Raw genomic sequence first — 25411 nt, 5'->3', positions numbered from 1 at the left:
AAATGGCAGCAGTATTTACAGCTTTCAACTGCATGGTGGTTAGAAAGGACATCACTTTTAGGAATTGTGATAGGTGCTAGCAGAAGTTAAGTTGTCATGTATGAAAGTTTGGGTCTGGTCTCAGTCTCTGAGTAGTTTTGGGTAAGGGGCACACAAGGTCAACCGAAGTTAACCATGCTCGGAAAGTCAGCTCCGACAGAGTGGGTGTTCCTGTAACTGGGTTCAAATGAACAGCTGCAGAATGTTTCTCCAGGATTTGATTAATAGTGGTTTCCCAGCTCCAATGTAATGGTCCAGAACCAATGCTACTCCATTTGATATTTTTTCTCCCTTTGACATAAGGATTGGTGCAGGGCTCAGAGTTATTCCACATTTACGTTTATAATTTTCTCCACTGGGGCAATGTAATTGGTACCTGGATGGGCTCCAGAAAACAAAGTTTTCATGGTACAAAATAGAAATCCCTTCTCTTCCCCCACCTTTTTTTTAATTATCTTTATTTCTATTTTTTGTACTTGCTAATTTAGAAGTTTAACTTTTTAATTATCTTTACAAGACACAAATATTTTCCTTACAAATTTCTATTGCTGATTTTTCTCTCATCGATTTAATACTATTAGGTAATGGCCATGGTCTGAGTCATAAACTTAAAATTAATATTGGAATTTGTTCTTTCTGAAGTCTTTCTATGCTTTTTTCTTTTATAGAACATAAAGGTTGAAGGTCTCCAAAGCAAACAAAGTTCTCTACCAAAAATAAAGGCAAAGTTGCTATTTAACCTAAAGCTGGAATTTAACAAGTATTTCTTTTCTGTCGTTTTTCTCTAGATTTTTAAGTAAAAAGTGTAAAATGCTACAATTCAAAGGCTTAAATAGTAATTTTCAAAATGGCACAAATGCTAGCACATTGCATACATTTTAAGAATAGAAGCTAAATTATGGATTATATGGATATGCATACCCATAGTAAAAGTGGCAGTCTTTAAAATAAGGTAGATCAAACCTAAAAATGTGTACTATTTTTCCAAAACCATTCTCCCCATAAAAAAGTTTGTAATTTTCTGAAATTGTCTAAATTATATTTTATCAATTATGTGACTCTGGAATACATTTTTGCTAAATCCAGTTATTCTTTTTAAAAGCTTTCCTTTTGGTGAACATTTTGAGATACTGGATAAAAACTCTCCAGTTACCTCAAAAAAATTAATATCAATGATCAATGTTATAATGTGTAAGTGTTGTGTGTGTGTGTGTGTGTGTGTGTGTGTGTGAGAGAGAGAGAGAGAGAGAGAGAGAGAAAGAGAGAGAGAGAGAGGAGAGAGAGGGGAGAGAGAAATAGAGGTTGACAAATCCTAGCCAACTTGATTGCTGCCTGTTTTATTTGACCCACAAAGTAAGAATGGATTTTGTAGATATGCATTTGCAATGAAGGTGATAATAATTAGGAACACTAACTCTAAATTAAATATTATTTCTTTTAAAAATTATTCTTTTTGAGCAGGAACCATGGCACCTGTGATTGCTTCTTGCTTCCTGTGGTAGTTTAGGGAAGATGTTCACACCCTGGCTAACGGCTGCTGTCTGCCTCCCAAATCCTGGAACTGGCTCAGTGCTCTGGAGAAGGGGTTGTTCACAATACAAGCAGGTAACCGGCAATGAGGACCTGCCTGATCCAATGGAAAATTCTTATAAGGAGCCTCTTAAGAAATGTATCTTGTGTGAGAAACATGTAGTTATAAAAATGTACAGATGGCAGACTAGGGGGTGACTGCATCTCCTGTCGCTCCAGAACCCAGGATTCAAGAAGGGGAGGCATTGAGAGACTCAGACTAAAATAGAGCCACGGGGTGAGTCTCCCCCACTGGGTGAAACTTGACCTGGGCGGCAGGCCTGGATAGGGGCGGCTTTTCAGAGCAAAGCAGGGCAGCTAGAGTCTTCCCCAGGTAGCCTTCCACACTCCAGCGGTGGGCTCCTCCAACATGGCCAGCTTCTCAGAGCAGGCCCCCCAGTGAGAGCCTATCTGCACAGAACCAGCTCCAAGTCCCGGAGCTAGCGGCGAGTTCTGGCCTGCAGGCAGCTTCAGGGACCAGGACAGGGCAGCCAGGGACTTCCCCAAGCAGCCCTGCTCCTTCAGGTGGCAGGCTCCTTTCATGGCTAGCTTCTCGGAGCAGACCGCCCAGTGAGAGCCTTTACACACAGGGCCAGCTCAAAGCCTTGGAAGCAGTAGCGGGCTAGGGGCAGCTTTCTTCAGAAGCACTGCATTATCAAGTTCCTCCAAGACTACAGGCTACTGAAGGCTGGGAGGTGATATACTGGAAATCTACAGGGACACTATAAGCCAATAGAGGAAATCTGCAATATCTCAGAGTCCCACTGACATCTGACCAATATGAGAAAACAAGGGAAGAAAATGTCCCAAACAAACCTAGATACTACATCAATAAAACCCAATGACAGCACAGCAGAAGAAATGTCAGAAAGGGAGTTCAGAATGTACATAATTAAAACAATCAGGGAAGCAAACGAGGAGATGAAAAAGCAAATACAGGCATTAAATGATCGCACCAATCAATAGTTAAAAGAGCAAATGAGGGAAGCAAGAGATCATTTTAATAAAGAGTTAGAGATACTGAAAAAAACAAACAAATAGAAATCCTTGAAATGAAGGAAACAATAAACCAAGTTAAAAACTCCATAGAAAGCATAACCAATAGAATAGAACACCTGGAAGACTCAACCTCAGACATTGAAGACAAAAGATTTAATCTTGAAAAAAAAGTTGACCAAACAGAGAAGATGGTAAGAAATCATGAACAGAATCTACAAGAATTATGGGATATCATGAAAAGGCAAAATTTAAAAATCATCAGGATTGAGGAAGGCTTAGAGAAACAAACCAAAGGAATGAACAATCTATTCAATGAAATAATATCAGAAAATTTTCCAAATCTGAAGAATGAAATGGAAAACCAAGTACAAGAGACTTATAGGACTCCAAATATACAAAATTACAACAGACCCACATCAAGGCACATTATAATGAAAATACCTAACATACAAAATAAAGACAGAATTTTAGAGGCTGCAAGAGAAAGGAATCAAATTACATTCGGGGGAAACCAATACGGATATCAGCAGATTTTTCAATCCAGACCCTAAAAGCTAGAAGGGCCTGGAACAACATTTACCAAGCCCTGTAAGAAAATGGATGCCAACCAAGAATCTTATAATCAGCAAAACTTACTTTCAGATTTGACGATGAAATAAGATCCTTCCATGATAAACAAAAGCTAAAGGAATTTGCAAAAAGAAAGCCAGCATTACAGAACATTCTCAGCAAAATATTCCATGAGGAAGAGATGAAAAACAACGACATAAATCAGCAACGGGAGGAACTAGCCTAAAGGAGTACCCAAATAAAGGAGAAACCAAATCATGTCAAAAAACAAAAATGAGTCAAATGACTGGAAATACAAATCATATCACAATAATAACCCTGAATGTTAATGACCTGAACTCATCAAACAAAAGACATAGACTGGCAGATTGGATTAAAAAGAAAAATCCAACAATATGCTGCCTGCAAGAGACTCATCTCATAGAAAGAGATACCCATAGACTAAAGGTGAAAGAATGGGAAAAAACATACCATGCACGTGGACACAGCAAAAAAGCTGGAGTATCCATCCTCATTTCAGATAATGTGGACTTCAAGCCAAAACTAGTCAGAAGGGATAAAGAAGGACATTACATACTGCTTAAGGGAAGCATAAATCAGCAAGACATAACAATCATAAATATTTATGCCCCGAACATTGGCTCATCCATGTACATCAAACAAATCCTTCTCAATTCCAGAAATCAAATAGACCACAACACAATAATACTTGGCGATTTTAACACACTTGTCTCACCACTGGATAGATCCTCCAAACAAAAATTGAATAAAGAAACCATAGATCTCAATAACACAATCAACAAATTAGACTTAACAGACATATATAGAATATACCATCCAACAAAGAATGAATACACTTTCTTCTCAGCAGCACATGGATCCTTCTCTAAAATAGACCATATTTTATGCCACAAAGCTACTGTAAGCAAATACACGAAGATAGAGATACTACCTTCTATTCTATCAGATCACAATGGATTGAAATTAGAAATAAATGACAGAATAAAAAAACAGAAACTTCTCCAATACCTGGAGATTAAATAGTACGCTATTATATGATGAATGGATAACAGAAGACATCAGGAGGGAAATAAATTCTTAGAAGTAAACGAGAACAAAGATACATCATATCAAAATCTCTGGGACACTATGGAAGCAGTACTTAGAGGAAGATTTATTTCATGGGGCGCATTCAACAAAAGAAGTAGAAATCAACAAATAAATGATTTAACACTACAGCTCAAAGCCCTAGAAAAAGAAGAACAGACCAACACCAAAAGTAGTAGAAGACAGGAAATAGTTAAACTCAGAGCTGAAATCAACGAAATTGAAACAAAAGAAACAATCGGAAAAATTAACAAAATAAATAGTTGGTTCTTTGGAAAAACTAAACAAAATTGATAAACCCTTAGCCACAAACAAAGAGAAAGAGGGGGAAAACTCAAATTACTAAAATTCGGAATGAACAAGGAAATATCACAACAGACATGAGTGAAATACAAAACATAATTAGAAGCTCTTTTGAAAATCTATACTCCAACAAAACAGAAAACCTCGAAGACATCAACAAGTTTTTAGAGACATATGAATTACCTAAACTGAACGAGGAGGATATACACAACTTAAATAAATCAATTTCAAGCAATGAAATAGAAGAGATCATCAAAAGCCTACCAACAAAGAAAAGTCCGAGACCAGATGGGTGCTCAGCCGAGTTCTACAAAACCTTTAAAGAAGAGCTCATTCCAATACTCCTCAAAGTATTGCATGAAATAGAAGAGAAGGGAACCCTCCCAAACTCATTCTATGAAGCCAATATCACCCTGATACCTAAACCAGACAGAGACACATCGAGGAACGAAAATTTCAGACCAATACCCTTAATGAACATTGACGCAAAAATTCTCAACAAAATTTTGGCAAATCGCATACAAAAACATATTAAAAAGATAGGGCACCATGATCAAGTGGGTTTCATCCCAGGGATGTAAGTTTGGTTCAACATTCGGAAATCAATAAATGTCATTCAATATATCAACAGACTTAAAATTAAGAACCACATGATTATTTCAATAGATGCAGAAAAAGCATTCAATAAAATACAACATCCCTTCATGCTCAAAACACTAGAAAAAATTGGGGTAGTGGGAACATTCCTTAACATTGTAAAGGCCATCTATGCTAAACCCATGCCAATATCATTTTAAATGGTGAAAAACTGAAAGCATTCCCCCTAAACACTGGAACAAGGCAGGGATGCCCTCTTTCACCACTTCTATTCAACATCGTCCTTGAAACTCTTGCCAGAGCAATTAGACAAACCAACGAAATTAAAGGGATACGAATTGGAAAAGAAGAACTCAAACTATCCCTGTTCGCTGATGACATGATTATATATTTAGAGGAACCTGGAAATTCCACCAGAAAACTCTTAGAACTCATGAGTGAATTCAGTAAAGTAGCAGGATATAAGATCAATGCTCATAAATCCAATGCATTTTTATACATAAGTGATGAATCTTCAGAAAGAGAAGTTAGAAAACTACCCCATTCACTGTAGCATCAAAAAAATAAAATACTTGGGAATCAATCTCACAAAAGAGGTGAAAGAACTCTACAATGAGAACTGCAGAACACTAAAGAAAGGAATTAAAGAAAAACTTAGAAGATGGAAGGATCTCCCATGTTCTTGGATAGGCAGAATTAAAATTGGCCATACTACCAAAAGTGCTATACAGATTCAATGCCATTCCAATTAAAATCCCAATGATGTACCTTACAGAAATAGAGCAAGCAATTATGAAATTCATCTGGAAGAATAAAAAACCTAGAATAGCTAAAGCAATCCTCAGTAGAAAGAGCGAAGCAGAAGGTACCAGATCTTCAACTCTATTACAAAGCAATAGTAACAAAAATGGCATGGTATTGGTTCCAAAATAGACAGGTAGATCAATGGTACAGAATAGAGGACATGGACACAAACCCAAATAAATACAATTTTCTCATACTAGACAAAGGTTCCAAAAATATGCAATGGAGAAAAGGTCGCCTCTTCAACAAATGGTGCTGGGAAAACTGGAAAACCATATGCAATAGAATGAAATTAAACCCCTATCTCTCACCCTACACAAAACTCAACTCAAAATGGATTAAGGACCTCGGAATCAGACCAGAGACCCTGCATCTTATAGAAGAAAATGTAGGTCCAAATCTTCAACTTTTTGGCTTAGGATCGGACTTTCTCAACAGGACTCCCATAGCACAAGAAATAAAAGCAAGAATCAATAACTGGGATAGATTCAAACTAAAAAGCTTTCTCTCAGCAAAGAAAACTATCAGTAATGTGAAGAGAGAGCCTACAGAGTGAGAGAAAATCTTTGCCACTCATACTTCAGATAGAGCACTAATTTCCAGAATCTATAAAGAACTCAAAAAACTCGACACCAATAATACAAATAATCCAATCAACAAATGGGCTAAGGATATAAACAGACACTTCACAGAAGAAGATCTACAAGCAATCAATAGATAAATGAAAAAATGTTCAATATCTCTAGTAAAAAGAGAAATGCAAATCAAAACTACCCTAAGATTCCATCTCACCCCAATTAGAATGGCGATTAACAAGAACACAAGCAACAACAGGTGTTGGTGAGGATGTGGGGAAAAGGTACACTCATACATTGCTGGTGGGGTTGCAAACTATTGCAGCCACTCTGGAAAGCAGTATGGAGATGCCTCAGATAGCTTAGAATGGAAGCACCATTTGACCCAGCTATCCCACTCCTTGGCCTATACCCAAAGGACCTGAAATCAGCATACTACAGAGATACAGCCACATCAATTTTCATTGCTGCTCAATTCACCATAGCCAGATTGTGGAACCAACCTAGATGTCCTTCAATTGATGAATGGATAAAGAAACTGTGGCACATATATACAATGGAATATTACTCCGCCATAAAGAATGATAAAATTATGGCATTTGCAGGCAAATGGATGAAATTGGAGAATATCATGCTGAGTGAGATAAGCCAATCTCAAAAAACCAAAGGACGAATGATCTCACTGATAAGTGGATGAGGACATATAATGGGGGGTGGGAGGGGTTAGTGTTAGGGTTAGGGTTAAGGAGGGTGGTAAGAATGGAGGAAGGAAGGACTGTATAGAGGGAAAAGAGGAGTGGTAGTGGTGGGAGGGAAGGAAAAAAAAATAACAGAATGAATCAAACAACATTACCCTATGTAAATGTATGATTACACAAATGGTATGCCTTGACTCCATATACAAACAGAAACAACATGTATCCCATTTGTTTACAATAAAAAAAAAATATATATATATCATCAACAACAATAGCAACAAAATGTACAGCTTCTGTCCCAATTTCTTTCTCCATTTACTGGATGCATTCATGGAAGGCATATAACAGGTCTTTGTGGGAAGAAACAGAAAGAAATTACAAAAGTGATTAAGAGAGCTCAAATAATGGAATTTATGCCAGTTACACACAAGGATCCTACATATCTCAAAGACCCTAAAGTTTGTAACATCAAATATTGAGAATAAATGATATACGGTTATCACCAATAAACTTGTTTTGCAATAAATTGACCTCTACTGACTCCAACTAACCTTTGGGAGGAAAAGAGTTTCAAGAGTGAGATCAAGAGTGAAGCTTCCCCTCCATATGACTGTTCACAGAACAGGTTGCTTATTTAAAATGTTAATATTCATTAAATTGTATGTACCTTGAATAAAAGTGGTCCTGTATTAAAAAAATATTCTTTTCACTATTACACTTGTTTGACAAAAACTCTACTCATTTATTATTTGAGTTTGTAGAAATTTGTTTTCTCATCACATAATATTTCTCTTATCAAATAATATTATATGCCTTAATTTTGCTGCTTGGTTTTTTGATGTCTAAAATATTTACTTCTGGCCCTTTCCTGAAAAAGTTTGAAAAATCCCTGGTGTAATAAATCTTTTAAGACACGGCATATTTTCCATATATTAAAGAAAAATCACTTTATTCTTTGTAGTGTTTTGAACTAATATGCTTTGCCAATAAAAGTACATCGAAGAGAAACCATCTTTCCTCAGGTTTTAGTGTTAGTCCAAGCCAGAACAGACCCATGGAGCATGAACATGCCCAAATTTCTCACCTAAAATTCCAGGGAAAATGTGGTGTGGTACTGTCATTGGAGAAGAGGCATCTCCAGAAAAGGATCTGAGGAGTTCCCGGAGCCAAGAGGGACTTTAACTCAGGACCAGCAAAGTTCTTGGCATACAGGATGGAAAAGAATTTCAGTATAAGCCAGAAAAAGGCACAGGGAGAGGTTCATTTAAGAAACAGATACCTGTTTGAGGGAGAATGTCGTCTGTCTCAAAGATGAGCAGCCCTCCATGGGTTGGGTGTGCATATTTATAGAAGGCAGTAGTTAAGGGCTGGAGTCAAGGTAAAGCCAGGGTACAGACACTCAATTTCACACCCTTTTCCCTATGTTTGCATATTTCCCTCATTTCACAAGGGCACAAGCCAAGGGTGTGTTCCTCAAGATTTACAAATGTGCTCTCTGCTTCTCAATGGCTCATGGGCATTTCCTTTAAAATTCAGTATATTCCTCTTTATCCTAAATTCCTACCTCAGTACCATGATTTTTTTGGGGGGATGGGGTACAGGGGTTGAACTGAGGGACGCTCCACCACTGAGCCACATCCCCAGGTACATAAAAATTTTAAAGGAGTCCTGAATTCTGTATGGTATTTTTTTGAAATGAGCAAGTATTTTATTTTTGTTCCTTTACATTTGCAACCTACTATTTTTGAGAATCCAAATGGTTAAAAGGTATGTACCAGGAATTGAGATTATTAACTAATACTCAAAATATAATTATTTCCTCTGTGAAACTACAAATGGTTTCGACAGTGATTTACATCTTGCAGATGCAGTGGTAGTCCTCCTTTGATATGGACCTCTTCATCTTTACTGAAAGACACTGGCCCTTGGATTCCATGACACCATGTCTCCTGTTTTCCTCCAGCTTCTGTGGCAACACATTCTCAAACCTCTTTCTGGAATTATCTGCCTTCACCACATTGTCAAATACTGGAGTTTCTCCAGGCTTAGTCCTAGACCTCTTTCTCAATACACTCTCTCCCTACATTATCTCAGTAACTCCCAAAGCCTTCAGCCACAATATGATAACTCCCATACAGATGACTTCTTTCCAGAGTTTTCACTCTCAGGTTCAAGTTACTTAGCAGTAACTGTTTACTAGGCTTAGTAAATGCTGCTACTTAGTGGTGTCACCATCTGAAAGACACAGGTCAGCTTCACTTGTCCAACCTGACCTCTCTTTTCATGTTTGTGATACTTTTTAAGATTTTTTTCTTTAGTTATATATGACAGCAGACTCCATTGTGATATAATTATACAAGCATGGATTACATCTTATTCTAGTTAGGATCCCATTCTTGTGGATGTACATGGTGGAGGGATTCACTGTGTTGTTTTCATATGGGAAAACTAGGAAACTAGGGAAAACTAGTTTTCACATGGGTAAACTAGGTCAGATTCATTCCACTGCCTTCCTTTGCTTATCCCTCCTCCTTTCCTCCGTTCCCATTGTCTAACCTACCTCACTTCTATTCTTCCCCTCATTGGCCCCCTTATTGTGGTAGCTTTTAATGCAGTATTGGGGATTGAACCCAGAAGCATTTTACCATTGAGCTACATTCCCAGCCCTTTTTCTTTTTTATTTTGAGACAGGGTCTCACTAAGTTGTTCAGGCTGGCCTCCAAACTACCTCAGCCTCCTGAGGCCCTGGGATTGCAGGCATGCACCACTGTTTTTATATAACTCCCAATTTTTTGTCTCTCAAACCTCCTTCACCTTCCTGGTTCTTATCTCAGCGGAAGGTCCCTTATTACTCACTTCACTGTGTAAGCCTTGGCATCACCCCATTGCCAGTCAGAACTCTAGTCTGCAACTCTCCTTCCACTGAAATGGCCAGTTTCTCTTCATTTTTCATCCAAATCTATACTACTACCTTAATTAGTTTCCCAGCCCACCACCCAGGCTCAAATCTTAGGCTTATTTAATCTTTTCTGCACCAGCAGTCATGCAATTTGAAAAATTAATAATAATGTAAAATAAATCTAATCATGCCATTACTCTCTGAAGTAAGTTGCCAACTACCTGGATGGTCCAGAGTTAAGGGAATTCCCAGGACATGAGCCATTTAGCATTAAAAGTGGGGAAGTTCTAGGAAAGTCATCCCCATTTTCTTGAGATGAGAGTTTCACTGATAAAACTTGGAAAAATGACAAACTGGGGCAAGGTGCTCACCTTACTTTTAGGACACATTAGTTGAAGGCCCTGAACATTCTGCCCCTTTTCCTTTGTTCTGAGTCCCAGCCACAAGGTCTTTCTTCAATTCCATGGGGTGTCCCTCTATTAATGCCATTTTCCCTAGCCCTTCTGCCCCTGAAGTGGCTCCTAAAATGTTGTTCCAGGATAATTTGGTCCCTGTCCATAGTTTACAGAACTCTGACAACACAGCAAAGTCCAGCAGGAACCAGGAGCCACGTCCCCTTGCTCCTCACCAGGCACTGGGAAGATCTCACCTTTGCTTCTCACATTACTGTTTAAGAACTCAACCATTCCCATGGGCAACACATAAACCCATAAGGAGTCTTAAGGCAAGAATTTTGTTAAGAGTTAAAAAAAAGTTTGCAATTAACACATAATTATGGAATACAATCTGATGATTTGTTACATGTATACCTTGTGAAATGTTCAAATCAGGATAGTTGTTAGCCTATCTATCATTCACTTGTCATTTCTTTGTGGTAACAGCATTTTCAATCCTCTGTTCTAGCCATTATGGACTATGTGACACATTATGGTTAATGATAGTCACCCTACTGTGCAGTAGACTACTAGTACTCATTCTTTCAGTCTAATTTCTATCTGTGACGGTGCCTGTTAATCAGTCTTTCCTCATACCACTCCCACCACCCTCCATTCTCTGTTCTCAGGTAACCACTATTCTCCTCTCTATTTCTGTGTGATCAATTTCTTCAGATTTTACAGATTCTACATATGCAGTCATAGTTTTCTCTTAATAAGGGTGAGATAATATGAGTGGAAAGATAGGGCATTTTTCACCATGTGAATTATTTTGCTTAACATAATGTCCTCTAGGTAATAATTAGAGAAGTCAACAAATATCTAATAAGGTAAGATAAATAAATAATTTGGTTTCTTATTTTCATCAAAATTGAAAAAATGTATACAAATGTATATATACACACACATGTATATGCATATATATACATTTATATATATATATATATATATACACATAATTTATACATACATGTGTGTGTGTATGTGTATTCAAGGGAAAACGTGTTCACGCTTTGGGCAATAAAATGACAGTAGCTATTTCTCTCCTGAGGGTCCTTTTCCTCTTATGTGCACAAAGTGATTCACCACATGCTGCTCAGCTGACCCTTGCCACATCCCTGGGCAATGGAGCAGGCCCAGAGAAGCAGTCCTGGGGAAGGAACCCAGACTTTCCATTTTCCTGTTTATTTGCAGCTATGTATGAGAAGCCTCAGCTGGAGAGACCTGGCTGAATGTTCTCAGGCCCCAGCACAGCTAATGGGGCAGAAAGAGATAGAGAAGCCACCGTGGAGGGAAAGAACTGCAAAAATGTGGGCAGAGCACAATTCAGCTGCAGCATCTTATGAGAATTCCTGTCCATAGGGAAACACCCTGAAAATGTTCAGAGGACATTGCAAAACCACAGGTTCTACTGCCTGGGTTCTTGTCATTGCTTAAACCAGTCTTGGAAGAATCCTAGAAACCTAGGCTCTTGGAAGTGGAAGGAAGGCGAGAATTCATCCAGCTCTTCTTCTTCATCCTCCAATGAAGATTCTCAGAAGCAAAGGAGTTTATGGTATTTGCAGAAGGTTACTTGGTTATTTGCAGATAATAAAAACAAACAGTTCCTTTCCTTTCTAGTTAACTGAGATCCAATTTGAAGGCTACTCAATTTCCCTTAATGTATTTGTATCTGTTGTTTCAAAAAGCTGTAAAATCAATGGCGTCCATTAAAAAAAAAGATTGGTGCTAAATGAATTTTAAAATAAAGAGTTGATTAAAAATATATTGAATGAATAATTTAAAAAATATATTGAGTAGAAATAGTTATGTTCTTTACCATTTATTTAATTATTTTGTTCTTTAATTTTTAAAATCATTAATTTTTTTCCCAAAGGTTTTACGTCCACCCTCAAATAAACATCAGAATTTAATCAGTAGAGTTAGAAGGACAATTTCTCTCTTGAGAATTAGCACAGTATTAAAACTAATCAGGTTTCTCAGTTACAAAATGCAGCCTGTTCCAATGGTCCTCATATTCCTAGATAGTCCTTGAGGTAATTGTTGATATCTGTATATGTGATCATAACTCAAAATATTAAACTCAAATTTGAAATATGGTGACATTCCTTTAAAAGCATAAGGGAGCATATTGATCCCCTGGGACAGCATATCCCAGACCACTGATTTTCTACACAGCTGCTCTATTGAAATAATTTCACGCTGAAGAAGTCACAAAGGAGCATCCTTAGAACTGTGCAATATGATAAATCAAATTCAATTAGCATGGAAAGGCAGTTTATTATAAAGCATACATTTTTATAGAGCAACAACTTTTCCTTCTTTTAAGACCTCAAGGGCCTATAACAGCTCTGATTCTTATTCTTATCCTGCTGGGTACAAGGCCAATGCACACCATATAGCCTATGTGGTCAGGGGCACATAACTTAGTTTCTTTAGAATTTACAGAGCTTCTCTTACTCAATTTTCATAATGATCCTGGCATGAAATAGAATAGATATTGTCATCACTGTATTATAAATGAAGGTTAGGATGCAAAAAGATTAGGTTTCTATGCCAAAGTTTTAGAACTCGGATGTAGAAATTCGGAACTCTGAATTATCATGGCGATGTCAATTGAAAAAAGAAGCAGTAGGGGACTTTGCATTCATGGAGTGGGGATTAGCAGGTGGAATTGTTTGGTTATCAGCAGAAACAGAGACAAACAGTCTATATTGGTTCAGATTTCCTTTATCCAAGAATCCCACTACATTCTGATCTCATCAGTGGAAACTGTCTCCCAACAGTAGTCTCCTCATTCCCAATCTGTGGTATCTGAAGTACTGTCCCACTTCAAACTTAACCACTTGGGTGTTGATTCTATGTTCTAAGCAATGATGTCAGGAATTTAAGATGGCTTCTCCAAACTAGCAATTGGACTTAATGTCTCCAAAGATTTCTTCTGTTTAAGCATCTTTTGACCTCTGATACTGTTTTCAGGCCCAAGTCCAGCTGCTTGCCACATGACAGGACAATTAAGTCAAGAGACAAGATGTTGAGGCAAGAAAGATGACTGTATTTGAAAAGCTGACTGAATAAGAGGAGGGCTGTTGTCCAAATTCTGTATTTCCAGGAAATGTATTTAGGAGTGGTTTATATGGGGAGGTGATAGACGTTCCAAAGCCAGTGAGTGGGGCCTTATCACAGCAGGTGGGCCAGGGATGTACATCAGATCTTAATGACCTCATCACAAGATATTTTTGAGTTCTGCATATCTCAAGAAAAGCAGTACTCATTTTTGCTTACTGATTACTTTGTCTATGTGCAATTCCCAATATTGCACAATGAAGAGGACAGCAGGGGTAGCTGCCCAGAGAAGAAAACCTAGGGTCAGGTGAAATTAAACATGAGGTTCTTAATGCTCAGCTTCAGTGCTATTTTTTTTAATTCAGCCCAAGACTTCAGATGTCAGGGATCATCTGATAGCCTCCAGGAATACAAGAATAAGGTTATTTGGTTTCAAGGCTTATGCTATTTTATAATCTTGCTTTTAGTATGCTGGACTATAGTTTAACAACAGTTTGAATCTAGATTTGAAGCAGTTTGTGCCACTTACTAACTGTGCAAATGTAGACAAGTTACATGACTTCTCTAAGCCTCTGCTTTTTTTATATTTAAAATGTCAAATAAGGTCACTGAGCAATTAAATGAGAATTGTAGAAAATGGTGTGCACATAAAGAAAACTCATAAATGGTAACCATGGTAGCTATTAATGTAATTGATAATATTGCCATTCAGCATCTTTGCTGGACATTAAATATGAAGATGATGGTAAATAGAAAGTGCTCACTCCTTTAAAGAGATGGAAAGATGGACAGACACCAATCCACCTATCTCCTGCAGCCTGGGTGAGTGCCATCTCAAAAGTGGAATCAATCACAGGTGGCATGATACCAACAGGGCTCAGGGCTATTGGGTTGTGATCCTCAACTACTTATAATGTAGAGGAAGCCATCCAGTGGGGTGAACCCAGTCTTAGCACATTCATGTCCTGAGTTTGCAAATTTACCTTTCATAACTTCCATTTCTATAGTGTAAAATAGAGATAGAACCACACAGCTTGAACAAAAAGGCACCTTCAAAATATATATATATATATATATATAGAGAGAGAGAGAGAGCCCAAAGCTATCTCTCACTAGTTGCCCTTCCAGATTAAATCTGCACGCACACTTTTTCATCTTGATGTGTGTGGAGAATTACCTCTTTAGGTTGCATCCCCCTGGGTTCTTTGCTGAGTAAAAACAAAGGTGAATGACAAGACAGCACAGATATCAGGCAATTTATGGGGAAGTGGGAGATGGGATCAGTTTGGGTCCCTCATGCCTCATTCACTCTACAGCATTACACAGAGGTCTATCTGGGTTGGCTGTTGTTTTGAGAGCCTTGGGCTGTGGGACTTCAAGATGTGTGATGCCAGAAGCACCCACCCCTTTCCAGCTGTGATGGGGTCTGCATGATTGCAGTAGAGTGGGGTAAAGCCTTTTCCCATCAGCTTAGTGTTTGAGTTTCTAGAGAAATGACCGGATCTGGGGGTCCAAGCCTTGAGATCATCCAGGATTAATGGCCTTAAGAACTCAGCTATGTCCTGTTTCTCTGGAACTTTGAAGGAGGCCTGTTTTTTTTTTCTTAGGAACGAGCCTGCAGGAAATCAATCTTGGACAAGTTAACCTTACCTTTCACTTGACACTTTCTGGTTGAATTTGGATGAGAGATGCCAGCAGAAGACTGAGGAGTGGAAAGAGAAAGAAGATGCTTCCCGCCTCCCCCATTCTGACTCCTACAAGGCCATGGCCCATGTTGCTCCATGTAGGCAACCTCTGGACGGAGGGTGCTGTGAGCTCTGCTAGGCCGTGCCACCTTCTCATGTTGAACTCACATTCGAGTGCTCCTGTGGTTGAACTCTCTTCAGCCTATCCCAGGGGACCATCTGTTTCCTGCTGCATCATGTTGCTCATTTTCTCATTGAGGGCAAACTGGGTTTCTCTAAAACATTGCATTTTCTCAGGATTTCCAAATATGGCATTTAATCTAAAGAGAGCTGAGCCCTTAGGAGACTTTAAGAAGAAATTAGAACTAATATTAGAACGTCAAATGATTAAAAATGCTCTCCTTGGTTCTTTTCTGTTTTTAATTCTTGAAAGTGGTAAAAAAACGTAAAGGTTACAGGAATTCCATAGCTTGCTGTGCAGTCAAGGCAAATGTGGAAAGAGGAAAGTTCCATCATTAGAGCAAAATCTCTCAAATGGTTTCAGTGCCAAAATGACTCATTTGGACTTGCCACAGTTCTGTTTTGTGCAATGCTCTAAGCAAGCACAAATAAAAATAGTCGAGAAGGAAGCTTATGTATAAGCTGTGGTACTAGGGTTTTTCCATGGGAAATTGATTTATTCTTCACAAGTCTATAAATTCAATTTACCTCCATGACTTCCTGTATTGATACAAATGCCAGGGATCCAGGGAAGGCTTACACAGACATGCCTGGTAAACATTTCCCATTTTTCTTTCTCAATTAGATGAGCTAAAATTGCATTACAGCCTACTCTGCTCTGAAAGCCCATAAATATATCTAATGTTCACTGTCTGGAGAAATGTAAAACCATGCAGGCAGCTGCCCTGTTGACCTGGGCTCATAATTCTTTCACATCTTCCAGTGAAGTCATAGGTTTTTACCCAAAGTCATTATTAGCTGAGATCTGAGGAGTCACTTCCCAGTTTATTTTATAAGGACTAATTTTCTTAATTTTATGCATACTTTAATAGTTTGGAGGATGCATATTAATAAAGTTTTAACTTGATATGACCAACTTGTAGTAACTGGTTCTCAAAGCTGATTTAGGAGCAATCACTCATTCATCATGTGTCATTCATTCAACCATTGTTAGGTAGTTCCTATCAACATACTAGCTCCCATTAATGTGGACTGGGAAGGAAGTTCAAAAAGACAAAATATATAAATCATTGCCAAATATACAAGAAAGTGCAAATACTGTACTTTATGCTCCTATGAGGAAATAAGTCACACACACACACATACACACACACACACACACACACCCTAAGAGTTGTTTCTTCTGCATCCAGGAGTTTGGTGTCCAGTATGAGAGTGAAAGATTAGAAAAATAATAAAATGGCACTAATTGAATTTTTGACTTGATTTTAGTGTTATGAAAAAAATGCTTAGTGAACTTGTTATTTTAGATTATCTCCACTGTGAATTGGGGTAGCTCCTAGATTTTCTAGTCTTGCTAATGAACTCCCCAGGCCAGTTTTGCTCTGAATTTCTATGGATTTACCATCTTCAGATAGTCATAAGACTTCATCCAGTGCAGCAAAAGCCTGTTCTTAGTAGAGCAGCCAATAGGCTCTTGATTAGTATATTGGGGCCCACTATAGTTCACTGGGTACCAGTCCAAGAAGGTCTTTGAAAAGAGACAAGATAACTGGGTATCCAAAAGCACAGATTCTAAAATCAAACACCCTGGATGTGAAAGCTGCCTCCACCTCATGATAATTGTGTGGTCTACAGCAAATTATTTAACATTCCAGAGACTCAATTTATTTATGGAAGATGTGAATGACAATAGGCCTATCCCATAACATGTAAATCTTTTAACTCATTTTGTCTCATCATCCCAGTTGTGAACATCTGAACCTGTATATAATATGTAAAAATATTATGATATATAATGTAATTAGATAATAAGTACTTGAGTAGGTCACTTTAATTATAATTTAATGATATTAATAATAATTTGTAAGTTCAAAATTATGTTTTCCAACCTATTTTCATGCACATGTGTTCAATTTTTTGAAATATTCACAGAATTGAAAATTTGGAACTTAATGGGATAATATGGCCACAGAAATTGGTCATTTAATATTATCTATGACTGTTATTATTAGCACTTCCTAAAACTGTAGGACCTCAAAACTAGCTAATGCCTAATCGAGCATCTGGTAAACCTAGTCAGCACTTGTAAATGGTGATGCCAGATTCTTTATCAACATATAAAACCAAGTTAAAGATTCCAGCAAGAAAATCGTGAAGAAGGATAGCAGTAAAACTACCAGCAGAACCACATAAGCCAAGACTGAGGAAACGGCAGAGTCCCTTCACTTCCCGGTGGCACCTTCCTCAGCCTCACCATGGGCGAAAACGGTGGCAACCTAGAAAGATCTGATCAAAGAAGTTCTAAATGACCAGAAAGACTCGTTGACTTGTATGTTTATATCCAGTATTGTGATTGATGAACCTCATCTCAAAGATATTTTGGGTCTAAAAATTCTGGTTAATGATAACAACACAGATGTACAATTTCTAAATGCATAAATTTGAGAACATGTTGCTCCAAATTTCTCACTGATTGTGTGTGATTAATAATTTGGAAACCAGGGGATTATTTGTATGTTAGCATTACAGTGAGCACCAAAGGGGGATGAGGTTTCTTTTCCATTTTTTAAAATTATTTACTTATTTTTTTTACTTTTACAGACTGCATGTTGATTCATTGTACACAAATGGAGCACGTCATTTTGTTTCTATGGTTGTGCATGATGTAGATTCATACCATTCGTGTAATCATACATGTACATAGGGGAATGATGTCTGTCTCATTTCACCATTTTTCATATCCTTCTCCCTCTCAGTTCCTACTACATAATCTAAAGTTCCTCCATTCTTCTTTCATTCCCCTCCCCCTACCCCAATTATATATCATCATCCACTTATCAGGGAAAACATTCGGCCTTTGGTTTTTTGGGATTGGCTTATTTCGCTTAGCATGATATTCTTCAATTCCATCCATTTATTTTCAATATTCTGACTAACAGTTTAGTTAACTAAACTGTAAGGTCGAAATAACACTCTTCTTGCACCTCTTTCCTTTGCACATTTGTACACTGGGAAGTTTGTTTTGTAGGAGACATGGCCGGACTAGGAACTGTGTACCTAAAATCCTGTCCAAGGGTACAGATGCATTTTCTTTCCTAGAGGTGAGACATTCCTCTCAGCTATGGTGTATTGTTCTTGCACCGTGGCCACTACTATTGTCAAGAAGACTAAACAGATACTGCATGGTCCAACAGAAGTTCTCATATTTTGTATCTTCTTTTAAAAGATCTTAAAGTTAACCCAAACCTTCTGAAGAGACTTGGAAAATGCACCTTTAAATTTCTGAAACAAACTCTTTTTAAATATAAGTGGTCTAAGTAAACCAGTGTCTTTTGCTATCGTATGGTGAAAGCAAAATGCTACTTTCATATCTTGCTTTGATAACATTTATAATTCTCTAAACATCGGATGCCTATCATCTTTCCTGTATCTCATAAAGAGACGGAAGAAGCCATAAGGTGAAGTCGTGACCTGGATATGTCTGCCATCGATTCTTTCTTGATTGGAGGAGCTTTGGTTTATGGGCCGGTCCTTTGGCCTCATTTCCTTCTGTGTCAACAAAGATAACCATTCTTGGTTCACCGGATGATTTTAAACATCACATTTCCTAATGCCCATGAGCACCACTAATTGGCAATCACTTAAACAGTGCTCTTTTCCCTCACCCATCCCAGCTCTTGGGGACTAGTGTGTGTGGTTCAGCCACTAGATAGAGTATGAGGCCAAGCCAGAGAGAGAAGACTAAAGTGACCTAGGGATATGAACCAAGGAGAGTGTAAATATCTGAATAATATGTTCACTTCAATCTCTCCTTAGCCATTTTGAACAGAATATATGCTCATTGAATAAAATATAAAAATATACACAATGGAAAAAAGGTAAAAACCAGTCACAACCCCAAGGTATTCACTGACTAACATTTGGTGTTTGCTTACACTGAATGCAAATTATGGCCTACTGCTTTGCTTTAACATTATAACATAAAATATAGTCAATTTAAAAAAATCATTCTTATAAATATATTCATTTCATAGTTATCATATCGATATACCATATTATGTAAGCACTTAATAAAGTTTGGATTAAAAATTATCACTGTTTTAAACTCCTACGGACTGTCCTTCTTCTGTGTGATGTTTTTCTCTCTTGTTTTTCAAGTTATTTTCTTTCTAATTCTTTTAGGTTTTATTAGTGCATTATAGTTATGCATAATAATTGGGGTCATTTTGATGAAACCATGTATGAATGAAATGTAATTTGCTCTACTTCAGTCCCCAGTACTTCCTCTTTTCCTCCCCTCTTCACTCCAGCTGTTCCCATTGTTTTAGCCAGCTTTTTCATTACTGTGACTAAAAGATCTGACCAAAACAATTTTAGGGGTGGAGAAGTTTAGGGTCTCACAGTGTCAGAGGTCTTAGTCCATCGACAGTAGGCTCTATTCCTAGGGGCTCAAGATGAGGCCCAGCATGGTGGAAGAGTGTGGCAGAAGGAAGCAGCTGGCATGATAATCAGTCAGCAGAGTGCTGACTGATACAAATATTTACCCCAAAGCCTTGCTCCCGATGCCCCAGCTCCTCCAGCCACACTCCATCTGCCTTCAGTTAGCACTCAGTTAATCCCATCAGGTGATTAATTCACTGATTGCTTAAGGCTTTCATAACCCAGTCATTTCTTCTCTGAACCTTCTTGCATTTTCTCACACATAAACTTTTGGGGACACTTCACTTCCAAACCATAACACCCTGCCTCTACAAAATTGGTATTCCTTCTATTTCTTTATTGCTTTCTAAATAGTGCTTTATACATATACATAAAGATATAATTCACTGTGTTATATTCATGTATGTACGTATCATAATTTGGTCAATTTCAGGCCACAGATCTTCCCTTATCTCACTTCTTCTCCCTCCCCCTCAATCCTCTACTCCATTGGTTTTTCTTCTCTATTTATGGAATCTCCCCCACTCTTTTATTTATTTTTTCTTATTTTTGCTCTTGTTTCTGCATATGACAGAAAAAATTCAATCCTTGTCTAAGTCTGGCTTATTTCACTTACCATGATGTTCTCCAGTTCTACCCATTTACCAGCAATGACATAATTTCATTCTTCTTTATGGCTGAGTAATACTCTATAGTGTATATGTACCACCTTTTCTTTATCCATTAATCTGTTCACAGGCACCTGGCCTGGTTCCATAACTTGACTATTATGAATTTCACTGCTACAAACATGGATGTATCACTACAGTCTGTTGATTAGGGTTCTTTTGAATTAATACTGAGGAATGGGATAGCTGGTCATATGGCAGTTCTATTCCACGTCTTTTGAGGAATCTCTATACTGCTTTCCAAAGTGGTTGTGCTAATTTTCAGTCCCACCAACAATGTGTGAGTGTCTCTTTCCCCCCACAACCTTACCAGCATTTATTATTATTTGTGTTCTTTTTGATTGCCATTTTAACTCAATTGACAGGAATCAAGTTATTAAGATTTTCCAGAAATGGAGGCAAAGAAAGTAGACACTGCTTGTGGAAAGTCAAATTTACTTATGGCAATTTGGAAATAGTTTCTTTAATTTCAAGTACTTGTATTTCAAGGAAGAAATCATGGTATCATTTAATACTTTCAGTGAATTTACCATGGTCACAGATAATTTTAATTTTAATCATCTTTGTGACAAACATTTTTATTTGTTTTAAGTAACTCTTTAAAAAAGTTAAAACACAATACACAAATAATCAGCATCAGAAAATAAAATAAAATAATGTTACTCTGATTTCCAATAGCTGAAGCAGTGTTTAATACAGTCAGAGGGAAAATGTCAGCTGAAACTTAATACTACATTTAACCTTAAAGCCCTTATTTCATTATATCATATATTTCCTTACTTGTGTCAGTAAATCATTTGTGAATTGAATATAAGATAAGGGAGACATTTGAATAGTTTGGGGATTAGAAATAAAAATATTGACAAGTTAAAAAGAAATGAAAAATTAGTTTACAAAATAAAATGTTTTATTATCACTACAATTTTGTCACCTCAAAATAGGAATGTAAATGCCCACACATCAATGCAAATATACACAATCACATAGAAATTTTCTAGAATGTATCCTTCCAAATGGCAACAAAGTTTATGCATAGCATTTTTACAAGTGACATTTACTTTATTTTTCACTATTTTTCTGTCATTTCTATTTTTTTTTTCTTTAGATTTTACTTTAAAGAATTTCAATTAAATTTAAAACAGGAAGAAGGGTGGTACAGTTATCAATTGTGAATCAGAGTCTGAAAGTTAAGACTTTAGGACTCTGTGTTAATCACCGAGAGAATACAAACTCTCCTTGATTTACTTTAAGCTCATGGCCTGGTCAACCCAATGAGAATTGAAATTATCATAAGCAGAAAGTGCTTGGAACACAGCTAACCTACTGCACAGCCTACCTCAGCAGCACAGCACTGTAGAGTGTGCATTGTTTCCCGGCAATTTTTCTGATCTGATCAGAAGGCTGACTGGGAGCTGCATTAGCTGACACCGCACAACATCGCAAGAGAGGATGGTGCTGCAAGCACATGGCTAGCCCCAGGAAAGATTCAAATTCACAATTCCAAGTATGTTTTCTACCAAAATACAATTACTTTCACACCACTGTAAAGTCAAACAGCCTCCAGTCTTTCTGTGGGGCGTGTTGGTCCCTAGGCCTATCACATATTTCCATTTGGACCTGTATCCAGAACTGTGCCAGTTTTAGCATTGAAAGGTCCACATTCCAGAAAACCCTTTGGAAGCAGGCACACTGGGAAGGTTTATCACAACCAAAACACAAGAGAATAGTTTCCATCTTCTTTCTGAGTGTCTCTGGTTAGCCTAGAATTTGTTAAAATGACTAACCAGGGACTTACACGCTTCAGAGTGGGGTGTATAAAGATCCATTGGCTAGTCCTCAGTTTATAAGGTCTGGTTTAAGCTGCATCTCAGGAGCCTGCTCCCTGTTCTAACAGAAATACTTTCCTCTATTTTCATTTCTGAGCCATGCATTATTTTACAGTCAAAATATACTGTCAAAATAAATTCTATGTTCTCAACATAAAGAAATGATCAACGACATGATGGATATGCCAATTACCCTCATCCAATCATTATACATTGTATAGACATATTGAAATATCACACTGTACACTGTACCCCATAAATATGTACACTTATTATGTGTCAACTAAAAATAAAAAATGGGATAGAATTTTAAGAATGTAACAAATTTTTCTAAAAAGTTCTCAGCTTGATTTGATCATTACTGTGTATGAAAACATTAGAGTGCATGCCATAACTTTGTATAAACATGTCAATTAAAAATAAAATAAAACTGTATTTTTGATGAGTTACTGAAAAACAAAGTAGAAATAGGTGTACACATATGGCAAAATAGATATGAGTCCAATATTCAATAACTGAGCAGTGCAGCTTTGTGTGTGTGTTTGTGTGTGTGTGTAAGATTAAATAAACTGTAGAATAATTACAGATGGAATTTTGCTAAAACACTGATATATCTGAAGATGATTGCCCAATTAATAAAGAGACCACAAGTTATTTCTGTTATCATTATGTAGTCAAATCCCAAAGTCATGTGCTAGTTGAAGTCTCAAAGCACAATTGAGTTGAAAGACCACATATACCGCGTCCTGAGGTACATCCTTTCTCCAGCGTTCTGGGAGAACAGCTCTCCATTCCTGATTCATATTGGTCCATAAAGAACTTTCCACCTTGATCCTCAAAGCTGCAACCTTAAATCCTGTGGTTCTCTCAGGGGAGTTTGTTCAGAATAGCCCTGTTCTCCTGCAGAGTGAAAGGATGGGGAAACAAACAGAAGCACCTGGAGAGGATGACCCCACTCACCCTCATGCCCACCCCGTACCCTCAACCCAAAACTCTGTCCCACCACAGTCTTTCCTGAGACTGTGTCCTTCAGCAAGGTGGGCAAGAGTGGTCCCAGAGGCCTCAGAGAGCCGTACTCTGTCTTGGGCCTAGAGTCTTCCTCTTCGATGACTTTCTACAAGCCTCTCTGAGAACCACACGAATTGTCATGATTTAGGACACAGAAATTTCAGCTTAAAAGTTTGGAGGGGGTCTGCTGCAAGTCAGGGGACTTGGGGATGTGGGGGGCTCTCCAATAATGTGGGTTAAAGCTAGATACAGGTTAAACTGCACCCTAGGTTGACTGAAATGTGGCAAAGTCTTACTGGGTTTTCTTGTCATTTTCTGCTCTAGAAGAGGATATTTTGATGGTTTAAAATAAATGTGGATAGAGCTGGGGAGGAGAGTGGGGGAGGACAGGATGGGGAGAGGTGGTCCGTCGGCTCTAAGTCATCATTAGCGAGTGGTAAGGGATTCTGGTGTGCTCTTCCACAGTGAGGCGGTTTTAAGGTAACAATGACGTGCTGCGTGTTTCAGAAAGCTTGAAGAATGAACGCTTTCACCTTAAAGAAAGTATAGCTGTTGGAGGACATAGATATGTTACCCTGATCAGAACATCATACAACGTGCAAAGGTACCCTATAAATATGTTTTTATGTTATTGGTTAAAATAAATTTAAGAAAATTAAATCTAATCAAAGTAATTAATTAATGTCATCTAAAATTCTGACTAGCTTGGATCCAAAACCTACTCCCCTCCAAGTGCCTGCTAGTAGCATTCTCTGGAGAGCAGAGACCCTGGTGGTCACTTGGGTTCTCCCTCCTCCCTCAATGGCTCACATTGACTATTCGGGAGGTCTGAGCAGCTTTTTCCCAGCTGAGCCTCCTTCTGAAGTAACTGCCACTTGCTGTGTCCCAAAGGGCAGGGAGACACCAAGAGAGACACAGTCTGTTTCTTCCTGTCTGTCCCACACCCAGCTGTTTCCTGCGGACCTCTCTGTCCATGGCTTGAAAGGGCGGAGGCTCGCACTCAGTCTCCCCAGGGTGGAACTCAAGGCCCACAGGTTTGCCTCTTGGCGGTACCCACAGCTCAGGGCTGGGCTGCCCTTAATGGACTCTTCCCCAGCCACAAGACAAGAGGCTTGGGAGATGTCTGGAAGAGCTGCCACTTGCCGTGTTCTAATCTTTTTTATTTATTTATTATTATTTTTTTATTTTTTTATTTTTACAGGCTGCATTTTGATTCGTTGTACACAAATGGGGTACAATTTTTCGTTTCTATGGTTGTGCACGATGCAGATTCACACCATTCGTGTAATCATACATGTACACAGGGTAATATGTCTGTCTTATTCCACCATCTTTCATACCCCTGCCCCCTCCTCCCTCTCATTTTCCTCTACGTAATCTAAAGTTCCTCCATTCTTCTCTCACCCCCAACCCCCCATCCCCATTAAATATCATCATCCACTTATCAGGGAAAACATTCAGCCTTTTGTTTTTTTGGGATTGGCTTATTTCACTTAGCATGATATTCTCCAATTCCATTTGTTTATCTGCAAATGTTATAATATTATTCTTCTTTGTGGCTAAATAATATTACATTGTGTATATACCACATTTTCTTTATTTATTCATCTGTTGGAGGACATCTAGATTTGTTCCACAATCTAGCTACTGTGAATTGAGCTGCTATAAACATTGATGTGGCTGCTTTACTGTAGTATACTGATTTAAAATCTTTGGGTATAAACTGAGGAGTGGGATAACTGTGTCAAATAGTGGGTCCATTCCAAGTTTTCTAAGGAATCTTCACACTGCTTTCCAGATCTAGGATTCCCTTCTGCTGGTAAGTCCTTAGGACTCACTTCTGGTTGGATTAAGGGTCTGACTGGTTATTTGTAGAGATTTTCTCTTGGGATCACCCTCTTCTCCTTAATCTACAGTCAGTTCCTTGACATACTCTGATGG

At 38.0% G+C, this 25411-nt stretch overlaps 1 protein-coding gene across 1 annotated transcript; it reads left to right on the top strand.

The window, feature by feature from the left end:
* The first annotated feature begins 1551 nt into the window (after window positions 1-1551).
* Window positions 1552-7648, top strand: LOC124962739 (28S ribosomal protein S18c, mitochondrial-like). The gene is made up of 3 exons (XM_047521897.1): window positions 1552-1731; window positions 2481-2496; window positions 7608-7648. Exons 1-3 carry the CDS (start codon window positions 1552-1554, stop codon window positions 7646-7648), a joined length of 237 nt encoding a protein of 78 aa, XP_047377853.1.
* Window positions 7649-25411: the final 17763 nt, after the last annotated feature.

Source organism: Sciurus carolinensis, chromosome 13 (assembly GCF_902686445.1).
Source record: "Sciurus carolinensis chromosome 13, mSciCar1.2, whole genome shotgun sequence".
NCBI lineage: Eukaryota > Metazoa > Chordata > Mammalia > Rodentia > Sciuridae > Sciurus > Sciurus carolinensis.
This window is presented reverse-complemented; position numbering and strand designations above follow the sequence as displayed.